Source organism: Drosophila novamexicana, unplaced genomic scaffold, assembly GCF_003285875.2.
Source record: "Drosophila novamexicana strain 15010-1031.04,08,12 unplaced genomic scaffold, DnovRS2.1 tig00000308-arrow-arrow-pilon, whole genome shotgun sequence".
Lineage (NCBI taxonomy): Eukaryota > Metazoa > Arthropoda > Insecta > Diptera > Drosophilidae > Drosophila > Drosophila novamexicana.
The window spans coordinates 1,397,246-1,409,206 of NW_020824799.1; the positions used below are offsets into that span (position 1 = coordinate 1,397,246).

At 39.5% G+C, this 11,961-nt stretch overlaps 2 protein-coding genes across 2 annotated transcripts; one reads left to right on the forward strand and one right to left on the reverse strand.

The window, feature by feature from the left end:
* Positions 1-8,219: 8,219 nt before the first annotated feature.
* On the forward strand, positions 8,220-10,161 carry LOC115759571 (beta carbonic anhydrase 1). The gene is made up of 4 exons (XM_030700537.1): positions 8,220-8,464; positions 9,328-9,412; positions 9,485-9,672; positions 9,729-10,161. The coding sequence occupies exons 1-4, from the start codon at positions 8,372-8,374 to the stop codon at positions 10,128-10,130; spliced, it is 768 nt and encodes a 255-aa protein (XP_030556397.1). The 5' UTR covers positions 8,220-8,371; the 3' UTR covers positions 10,131-10,161.
* Positions 10,162-10,299: 138 nt separating this feature from the next.
* Positions 10,300-11,769, reverse strand: LOC115759569 (ras-related GTP-binding protein A). Its single transcript, XM_030700534.1, has 4 exons — positions 11,694-11,769; positions 11,524-11,623; positions 11,083-11,467; positions 10,300-11,029 (listed from the first exon to the last, which is right to left on the reverse strand). Exons 1-4 carry the CDS (start codon positions 11,703-11,705, stop codon positions 10,591-10,593), a joined length of 936 nt encoding a protein of 311 aa, XP_030556394.1. The 5' UTR covers positions 11,706-11,769; the 3' UTR covers positions 10,300-10,590.
* Between the last annotated feature and the right edge of the window lie 192 nt (positions 11,770-11,961).

The window sequence follows — 11,961 nt, forward strand, 5'->3', positions numbered from 1 at the left end:
AGCACTCAGGCGACTAAGAAATAGAGAATTCGTAGCCCAGCCTTTTAGCCATAGCCTACATTTAATTTAATTTGTTATCAAGTGTTATTTTCTGCCCTGACGGTATAATAGTTCAATGAAAATAGATGTCCTACGCCTATAATTATTCATTTCATTCATTCTATCATTTTCGACCTAAGAAACTAAAAAATAAAAATTCTTGTATACATACTCTCAACATGTTTATTATGTATTTTTAGTTAACCTCTCCCATTTCAATAATATGGGTGAATATTGAGTTTGGGTGTAAAACAAAAATTATAGCTTTATGATCATCAAACTTGATTTGCGAAGCTCGTATATAAAGTTTAGATATGTGTCAAAACCTAATCCATTCCATTAAAAGTTGAATGGAACTCATTTTTGGAAGCAAAGCCTTGGAATTTGACATTTCCATGCATTTGGCTGTCATTTTAAGGCGTTGAATGTCTCACAAAGCTCGGATGACAAAAAAAAAAAGGAAAAAAGAAGCAAGCCAAGATGTTGGATAAAGGAAGGAAGAAGAACCAGGCAAGCGGCGAGAAGAATGCCGCACACGCTATTTTAGAGCTTGACTTTCGGATATCTCCTAGTCAATTATGCCCGACTAGAGTGATACAATATGTTTTATTAATACTGCCTATTTCCGGTGTGTTCGGTTAACAAGACTTCAAGTAGTGTTACTGAGCATATCAAAAGACTCAGGAAACGAACTGGCAATAAGTATTATAACTTTTGTTAAATCTTAAATGCACCAAAGATAGCACATCCTTTAATTACATCTTAACGAGCTTGATTTTCGATTATTGATTAAACGCCAGCTAGCTTTTCTTACGAACCAAACTGCATATGATTCCTGTTCAGTTGCCCAAACGAGCTACCTTTAGATCTGTGGCACAATACTGATATGTGCTGCCTGAACGCTTTAAGAGCAACTCCAACAGGCTTGAACAACTTTCATTTAAGTGCGCCCTCTTGGTAAGCAAAACAACAACAACAAAAACAACAACAACAGAAAATACCATTACAATACTCAGCAGCAGCCAGTCAAAAAATATTATAACGACGTGATTCTTTTGCATTGTCTGGCATCTCAATCTATATATATATACTTTTTTGGCACGAGCAGAATTGCAAAAACATACTAGAAAGAAAGAAAAAAGCTCATGCCTGAAAGTGTGCGCATAATTAGCCCTATTTGTTGTTGTTGTTGTTTCTGGTTGCTATTATGATTGTCGTCTTTGTGCCAGCAAATGAGCATCTATTACACTTCTTTTGTTGTTCTGTCTGCTATTGTTGTTGCTTTTGCCCTAATCTCGACTCTGCGCCAATGTGAAAGTAACAGTTTTTGCCAATTTTTGGCCACAGCAAACATTTTAGCCTAATGTACTTATAAGTTGGGCTTCTCTTATTATGAGCACCGGACAGCTAACAGTTTTGCAATGTTAGCGGAAAATTGTGTGGGAAATGCTTGCAAAAATTTGAGTAGAATCGTTGAGAGTTTCGTTTATTCAATTTTGCATGAATTAACTCTGTTTTACCTGAATTTAGGCAATTTTGTTAAATGACATTTTATTTTGGCTCAACACATCAAAAGACTCAGGAAACGAACTTGCAGTGTGTATTGTAATATTATTTGTTCAAGCGATGGATTGGCTAAAATTATTAAAATTTATTAAAATAACTAATGTTATGTATTTATTCTCTGTCATCTTTTGTTATGGTCATATGAATGTCAAGCCGATTTTATGCAAACATAGGAAATGTCGACAAAGTACAATAATAAATAATACTAAAAGCAATTGAATATTGGCTGTAGACATAAGTAAAGCTAAACTATTTTCTGTAACACTTTAATCAAGCATTTCTTTAGATTTTCAGCCCATTGACAACATAAACATACCATATGCTTGTGTAACTCTCTTGCAATTCCTGTCAAGGCTGGCAAATTGCACACACGTGTGCGAAGCGTGTGTCCTGAAAAGGATACCAAGGGCTGGCTGAGTCACGACGCGTGTCATTTGGATATTATGTAATAGATTACAAAATATTGTCTGTCAAAAATATACTCAAGGTCATGACAGTTCTACATCATCCGTCATCTATAAGGCAGACATTCTAACGGGTTAAGGCTTTTGAGTTTTGCATAAGTTTCGAGTCTGGGGAATTGAACGCTGCGCTGCGGGTTACTCGAAAACTGAAACTGGGTCAATTTTGTGTCACATGCAAAACATTGCCGTATGATTTACGACTGCCAAGAAACGGACAGCAACTGCAACTGCAAATGCCACTGCAAACAAGATACGATTGCGGATGCGCTGACGCTGACAAAGACCAAGACGCAAACGCAAACGGGAACAGAGAGGAAGATAGGCGACGCTGTCATCTTTTGTCATGGCCATAAAATGTCGTTTTTAGCGTGCCTTGCTCTAAGGCGTGCTCGCTGACTGTTTCCACTTAAGTTCGTTGTTGTCGTCGCATCGTCTTTGTGTCGTAAAATCGCGCATTTCACTGTTTGCTGTCCTTTGACACGCCTGCCTATCTGCCTATCTGCCTACCTGGCTGGCTGGCTGACCACCTAAGAGCGGAGCAACCTTTCTTTTGCCATGGTCTGGCAAATGATGCAAAAGCGCATTTTACTTAATGACCTTTCCATTGGGCCCGGGGACGAAAGGGTTTCCAGCTCAGTTTTCCATTTGTGGGCGTTTTGTTGTCCCAACTTTATGGCCTCACTGGCCTGCAACACTTTTGCATCATCAGTGAACCGAATTCGAATACTTTTACCACCTATTTAGGCGTAAAACAATTCGTTAATATACTCAATGCATATCAGTTCTCGAACCAGGTTTCCACCAGGCAGCAGCAGCAGCAGCAGAAGTCGCTGAGATCATGCGTAAGTAAATAACAGACCCGTTGAAAATTGGGTCAGGGCACACCTCTTTATAGCTGCCGGCTCATTGACAGATCGATCTGGCTGCCAGGCGGCCCAGCACAGACGAATCTACATCTCACATAACTCATAATAAGCAACGCCTACAAACCATATAAACACAATATCTTGACCGAACTGACGCGCTTCACAGCTTTTTAACGAGTCCACACTAAGAGTTATAAAAGAAGAAATGCTTTACAAATATTGAAAAGTCTGGCAATGTTAACATTGTTAGGGTAAAGGATTCGCAATTAATTTAACAAAAATTTTGTTTTCAAGTTATATATCTATATACTTTATCAGGTTGATATTGATGAAATTTTTCTGGAATGTGTATCATAGCGAAGCTCGAAACTTTCAAGTTGGTGAAAATGTATATGAACACGAAAATACGTTGTTTTTTGTCAAAACTCTGCTTTTAAGTCAATGTTCCAAAAAGAATAAAAACAGATAGATATTGATTAAGAAATTATATACTTTATGGTCTTTAAATATCGCCTTTCATGCATTACTAATTTCAAAGATCGTAAGGATTATTAGATTTTTGGCAATATTGTATGATATTATGGTCTACTGACCATTGGAATTTTCTAATGTGAGATCTGGGTTCGCTCGAAATATATAGGGAATATATATTATATATTAATTAAGTTTAACAATATTAAGAAGTGATTAATTGAAGCTCGCTTATAACTTCGTTCGTCTAAAAGCATTTCCAGAATTGATGGCCCATTTACAGTTCGCCTTTTAAGGTGTTGGGCATTAAAACGCAACCGCAGCTCACATTTGGGCAAATAATGCGCATTTTGGCCAAGAACATTGACATATTCAGGTTAAAGAGATGCGACTCAAGCCCACTTTTGATCTCATTTGCTTTGCAAAGAGCGCCAGCAAACCCAACACCAACATCTAAAGAAACAACGACAAAACCAACAACAACAACAACAACACGACTGTTAACATTCTGATTCACTTTCATGCGCAGCGCGATCGTCGATTCCGATTCCGATTGTGATTGTGAGCCAAGCGGCTAAAACCGAAAGACGCTTATACAAATAAAAGCCACGACAAAAACACATACACACACACACACACTCACACAAGCAGACGCATACACGCACAGAATGAAATGCAACAACAATTACAACAAAGCTGAGAATGAGATTTTATTTGCTTAACCAACGCTGTGAATATTTAATTTGCACACACGCACACACACACACACACGCACACACACATACACTCGCAGCTTTAACGACGCTGCTGACCCACTTTTGAAGCAGAGGCAGCTTTAAAGCTGACTGCAGAGAGCCATTCGACGCTAATAAGAACAGCAATGCCGCCATTACGAATACAAATACTCACACACACACACACACACACACACATATTGTTGTTGTTGGTGTTGCGTGCGTGCCGAGGAAAGATACTCACTAATTAACTCAACCAAAAGTCAGCCGAAAGAATCAAGCGACTCATTTGCAAATTATGCCTGTGAGAGCGAGAGGTAAATATGCCCAAAAGCTGAATGGAAGACGGCTGCGCGAGCGAGAGATGAAAAGAGTGTAAGGCTTTGGTGAAAGGGCATGCATCAGCGAAGAGGTAACACCCATATAAATAATGCTTAGGAAACCCCAAAAAAAAGTTGGCCAAAAAATACAATGACATCATTTTATCCGTTTAGTCAGTGGGTTAGTTAGCTGGGAATGTAAGATCGCCAGAAATGCTGAAAGAGCTCATAGTGTGTATGCTATATAAACAGGCATATGGCATATAGGCATATATATTTGCGACATATCCGCATTTTGTTTAACCAGTTAATTCGAAAACAACATCAAAGTTCTTACAACCAACTAAGTTGAGTAGAAAAGTAAATGCAGGTTATTTGAAATGAATTTTGGGAACTTTCGTAAAACAAGAAATCGATCTGAATACTACTGACATAATGCCACATTCTCAAAGAACAGCTTTCACTGCATTAATAATTATTTTTGCACATTTTTATAAAACCCATTAATTTGCTGCAGCTTAAGTTCTGCACTTGATGAATCAATCTGTAAGTCCCAACGCTCCTGCATCCAAATTGTCTCTCTCTCTCTCTCTCTCTCTCTCTCTCTCTCTCCTTCTACTTGGTAATAATCGAGATCAGTATTTCAAACACCCACACCTAACTAACACTAACGCAGCCATCACGCACCCTTCTGCATATGCTATATGTAATTGTGTATACATATGCATGTATGGGTCTACCTCATTTATTGTTCAACACTGTTAAGTAACCATCATCATCCAAGTTTTGTTTATGTTCGCTGCTTTGGCCCAAATTCTTGAAAGCTGACAGAGACACACACACACACACACGTACAGTGCGGGAGACAGAGGGGTTGGAGGAGAGTTTCAGTTCCATTCCCAATCGTATTCCAGCTGTGCGAGTGCGAAGAAAAATGCTGCGGTTCTTTTTCTTTAGGTAGGGTAATCATTGTCATGCTGGCGATTCTGTGCATTATTTCGTACCCACGCTTCTGCCTTGGTTACTTTTGGCTCTTCTTCTATCTGCTGCTTCTTCTTCTTCATTTTGTGATGATGATTATGATGATTCCACTTGATAGCAATTGTAATGAGCTTTAAGTTGAATGTTGGCGTTCTGCCCGCCTGATCATCATCATAATCGTGATTTTCTCAAGAGATGCAGATGCTGGCACCATCGTCATCATTTCTTGGTCACGCTGCGGTTTCCCCCTTCCCCCTCTACCACCGCACACTCCATCGTAAAAACTTACTTTTTGTCTTCTTTCTTCGTTTCTTTCGTTTTCATTGTTTTTGCTTGTTTAACCAATATTTTGCCGCTCGATAATGAAAGGAAAGCAAAACAAGAGACGAGTCGAGCCGAGTCGAGTGCCCCCAAAACAACAATACTTTATAATCATCAAGAGTGAATCTGCTTGGGCATCGACTCGCCTTCAAGCTGGTGAAATGCTAGCTGTTGTTGTACTCCGGCTGCTCGGCTCTCCAGTATTTTGTGGGCACCCCACGGGCACAGGGCACAGGCACCGACTTGACACTGTGTTGGCTGCTTTCTTTCATTCTGTTATGGGGGGATTTCATAATATTTGCAGTGTGTGCAGATGTGCGAGTGCGTCTCTTTCACTTACAGGTGTGTAACCCACTTTTACACGCCAACAAAGGTCTGAGAAAAATTCTTAAATGGTTAATGAATGATGCGACCCGCGTTTCCTGGAAACGACATCGTTTCGTGTAGTTACAGGCTTACTTCGGCCCATTCGCTTAAAGGGCCCATTACCAGAAAAGACAGTCGGCGGCATTTATAAACATACCAAAGCTTTGAAAAGCTTTTCTGGCGCCTAAAAGTAGGCAACGAAATCGCTTCAAGTTCAATTTCGCTTCAAGTTTTCAATTAATTCATTTTGTGTGTGCTATAGAAGCCCTAAAAAGCGAATTGCCAATGCGCAATTATCATTTAAACGTAGACAGATACATTAACTTATGAGTCTAATAAACTAATTAAGCGATAAGAGATCAGACAATTTAAATATTGTACTCAAGTTGCTTTTATGTTTATTTCATTTTGTTGTATTCTGTCTCATGGTATGAAACACTGTTTTTGCTGCAAGCCGTATGCAACCCTTATTCTATAGAGCTTTTGCAGTGTTTATTTTTTTTTTGTGTACAGGGTGTTTTCTAGTCTGGCAGCCTTTAATCATTCAATGACCTTGCATAGACATATCTGAGTTATGGTAAATTGTTGGAATAATGAGTGTTGAAATATACACAAACACTCATTCATACAAAAGGTACAATGACCATGTAGGCTTTTGTTATTTTCAGTTTTGATGCAGAAATGCCTTTATAGTTTAACTTTACTCTTCTCTGAACTTTAGAGAGTAAAACAAAAAAAGTAATTTATTAAATATTGAAATCGACTAAAAAAAACAAAGTGTTTTATTTAATTGTATACATTTCAATATAAATAGACAAATCAGGCCATCGAAAATGGCTTTAATGATAATTACACGCACAACTACAGTGTCCAGCACCAGGAAGCCATATAGAAAAAAAAGGAAATTATTACAATCGTATCAGCTAAAGTATATTGCCGCCTCCAGATCCGCTGATAAGTACAGACTGGTCAGTGTCGTGTTTCTGGGTGTAGTCTGTCTGGAAGTTGCCAGCTGTTTCCCTCCCGTTTCAATTATGCAATTGATTCGCTCACTGTTGCCGCAAGCTACAAAGTTACAAAGCAAATATTACAGCATATTCTAAAAAAGAGAGGGCCTCCCAGGCGCCTCGACACTGGCCCAGTTAAGGTGTGTTCTAGTTCTAGTTTATGCAGACGCAATTTATCGCTGGCGACGTCATCAACCACATGCGAGCCCCCTCGACTCTCTGATTGAAAAACGTGCAATGGTCGCTCTCTGAGCGAAAAGTGCGACGCACAGAGAAGATAATACGCTCACGAGGGGGCGTTCATCAAAAGAGATTACGCCAATAAGGACTAAATATGCTCCTGCAAATTATTATTAATATTTATGTTCATATCAACATAAATATTACATTATTTATAATAGTTATTATCATTATTAATATTATTATAATAATTATTATTATTATTAATATTATTATTATTATTATTATTATTATTATTATTATTAATAATAATATTATTATTATTATTATTATTATTATTATTATTATTATTATTATTAGTATTATTTTTGTGAGTCCACCTAACTTTTTTTTAATAATTTTAACTCATATAAAAATCTAAGAGTTAACCCCTTAACCTGGTTGCTCAGTTGCTTCTGTGACTTGATCAGACAGATTTGACAAGCCATCTAACTACGAGTGATAAACGTTTTATTTTAAAATGGTTCAAGAGAATGTGCCTATAATATAATATAATATAATATAAAAGCACATTTAATCGCACTTTTAGGATTTAGGTAAGAAAGGCAGAAGGTAGATAGTTTCTAAAAAAAAAAGTACTTATACTTATACTTAAACGTAACTAAAGAAAAATTAATAAATAACACAATATATTTATACATATGTCATATACCATACATTTGCAACAATATAAAATCTTTGCTGAGAACCTCTTCGACTCGTGAGCAGATTTTCCACTCGCCACCACGACGCTCTCTGAGAGCAAATGCGGACTGTCAACAATGCCAACAGACGCTCTCGCGGCATAGCCGTCGCGTGTTTTGGAAGCAACAATTCAATTTCAAATGCTCCGCCGACAGCTTTGGTTGGTGCTACGCGGCGCGTGTACGCAATTCCATTCGGACTACATAATTTGAACACACCAAAAGACAAATCAATTCCAAGTGGGATCAATAAAAGTGCCAAAATTAAGATTACTTATCTCCCGGTTGTCGGAATTAACATAAGTCGCCAGTCATGGAGCGAATTTTGAGAGGAATTATGCGTTATCGCAACACGACCCGAGAGCAAATGGTCAAGGAATTTCAAAAAGTTCGCGACAATCCAGAGGTGAGTAACTGCAGCCTGGAGAGGTCAAAGCTGGTCAAGTCACGTGCATTCATTAATTGTTAATTTGTCATTGACAGAACCGATTGTTATTAGCTAAAACACCGATGCACTCAAGCATGCCAATTGCCTTGAGCGACATTTCGATTTATTTTATTTTTTTTGTTCTTGTTTTTGTTGTTGTCTGTTTCGGTGTCTGTGTCGGGTCATTATCACACTTTTTAATGCCTTTTCAAACCAGACTGAAACGCAGACAATTCGAGAGACGCTCTCTCCCTCGCTCTCTCTCGCTCTCGTGCTCTTTCAAATGTGTCATTTAAGGTATTTCAAAAATGCACTCATCGAACGCTGGAGGCTTTTCTAGAGCTTAGATCTTGGAGAACTGCAAATGCTCTCTCAGACATTGCGAACTTTAATACTCATCGGATATCTCCGCTTGTCTTGCATTTTTGGTAAACAAAAAACAAAGGTTAACCGGTTGACTTTACTAAAGTGCGAAATATTTATTTTTATTTTTTTTATTTTGTTACACTTAATGTGGATGCTTTTACTTTTCAACAATCTTTTGCTAATTAGCTTTGAGCCAAATAAAAATGAATATACAATAACAACAACATGCACGTCTGTATGTATGTATCTCCATGCAAACGTGTAATAAACATACTTGAAGTTAAGCATATCAGTTTATGGATACCCTATGTGAGCTGCATGGTTATATTTTCCATGCGGACTATGTTTGTAATGATCTTGAACGACCGTGAACCCAATCAGATCCCATCGACTACTTTGACTGTCGCTTATATTTAAATACTTATTTTATCTTGAACCCAAATATATGTTCTAATATTTAACTAATACCTTATCAGCCGAAGGCCGTGTTTTTCACCTGCATGGACAGTCGCATGATTCCCACGAGATATACGGACACACACGTTGGCGACATGTTTGTGGGTGGGTACGAGCACATCAATATACAGCAGATTCAATATATATTCTAACACCTGTACGCTTTCACATGATTAGTGCGAAATGCGGGAAATCTGATACCGCACGCCCAGCACTTTCAGGACGAGTACTTTAGCTGCGAGCCGGCGGCATTGGAGCTGGGCTGTGTTGTGAATGACATAAGGCATATAATTGTGTGTGGACACAGCGATTGCAAGGCGATGAATCTTCTATACCAGTTGCGTGATCCCGACTTTGCCTCCAAGGTGAGCATGATCAGTACACGGTCTAGCGTCATTAAATGAACTCCTTGCCCTTTCAGCTTAATCGCCGGCTGTCGCCGCTGCGCTCCTGGATGTGCACACATGCCAACACCAGTTTGGAAAAGTTTCAGGCGTGGCGCGATGCAGGCATGAAGGACCCGTTGATATTCTCTTCCGAGACGCCGCTGCGCCGCTTTGTTGCCTACATTGATGAAGAGAATAAGTTTGCAATCGAGGACAAACTGTCTCAGATTAACACCCTGCAACAAATGTCCAATATTGCATCATACGGGTTTCTTAAAACACGCCTCGAAACGCACAATTTGCACGTGCATGCGCTGTGGTTTGACATCTACACAGGTGACATTTACTACTTTAGTCGCGGAGCCAAGCGCTTCATTGCCGTGGACGAGTCCAGCGTAGACCAGTTGTCCGCGGAGGTGAGACGCTTCTACTCCTAGTGCTGTAGCCTGCGGCCATTATTCAGCCAGCGGTGCCTTGGATTTATGTGTCTGTGATATGTGCAACACAATGTTGGGTCTTCTACAGTGTGCTTATAAATAGTTCTCTCCTACTGTTACTTGTTACTCGTATCAGAAGTGGCATTTATATATAAATATGTCCTATTGTTAGCATTTTGTATTTATAAATGTTTGTTTTTACACGTAATGTGTGTTTTTTGTATATAAACTTAAGGCCTAGAGGTTTAAATTGTAAAGCATTCTTATAAATGTAGGAAAAATCAACGCTCATACTCGTTCGATACATATGGAGATGTTGGTTATATGTTATGGGAAGCAATAAGAATAGTCGGCTCGATCGCCGCTTCGATGTGCAACAATAAACTGTTTGTTTCGCGTAACGAAAAACAAACATTAACATAAACGGAAAAACATTAAACTTAACGACAGTCACAGCCCATCAGTGGTACTTGTGATTGTGATGGTTCATGGCAATGTTGCTTGGATTCTCCAGCTCTTCAAAGTACTTGCGGGCATTCCGTATGTTCACCAGCGTCGATTCTGACGGCAGAGTGGGATCTGACATGACCACCATCACGTACGTATTGCTTGTGAAGGTATCGATGAAAGCGGCAAACGCATTGTTGCGCACCTCCATGGATTGGAACTTGGCGCCCAGTTTGGAGCAGCTCAGCTTAAACTGTTTTATGATGTTCGAGACCTTTTCAAAGCGATGCGAGTCACGGTTCTTTTTGCTCTGGCAGTGCGAGATGACCAGAAACGTGGCTTTTTCAAACAATAGCACCTCGTCCGCCTCAATCACATTAGCAAAATGCGTCAATGAGTTCTCGAGTGCCGCCACATTTGGAATTAGCATGGTAACAATAGATGACCAAGCTCTGTGAGAGCAAAGGTTAATTAAATGTCATGCTCAGTTTTTAATAATACTCACTTGTACAATGTCTCATCCCAAATGCTGGTGCGGAAACATGTAACATTGCCGGGCATGGACAAGCGTATGAGATCCCCTTCGCGCTCCTTGAAAACACGATCGCGTTGGTCCTCGGCGAGTAGATCCATTTTGTGCACCAGACAAAAGATCTTCGCCTCTGGTGAGTTGTGCAGCAAGGCCTCCAGGCAACTCTGATAATAGTGCACATCCCGTTCCATTTCCTGGCTCTCCACATCAAACACATAGATAAGCACCTCCACATTTCGAAATATGTTGTCGGGCTGCTGCGTACAGTATTGCTGCATGAAACTCTCCTGACCGCCGCAGTCCCACAGATTAAGCACCAGGTTGCCTAGAAAACGCACATGCGAGTGCTCCACATCGACTGCAAGTTAACAATTGTTAAGCCTGGCATTGGAACACTGTCAAAAACCTATTTACTTGTTGCGCCCAGACGTGTCGTATCACGGGCTATATAGTTGGCAAATATGATAGACCGCATACTCGTCTTACCGGAGCCGCTCTTGCCCATAAGCAGTACCTATGGGTAGAACAAAACAATTAACACTTAAGTTCGAACGTTAAATAAACAATTTTTGCCATTCATTTACCTTTTTTTTCATTTTTATTGCTGTTTTCAGTTTGTTTTGTTAATAAAAAGGCTGGGTCCAATCGGAATAAAATGTTAATGTAATTATCGGTTACTTGCCGATAGACCCTTCGATAAACTGTGGCGGTCGGTCGATAATGCATTAAAGCAGTCCTGAAGCCCTTGATTCAGAATCGTATTTTAGTTTGCCCGCTGCCCAGCACTTACTACACTCAAGCAAAAGCTCCTTGCTACGAATTTGTTCCGCCAATTTTGAACGTGCGGAATTA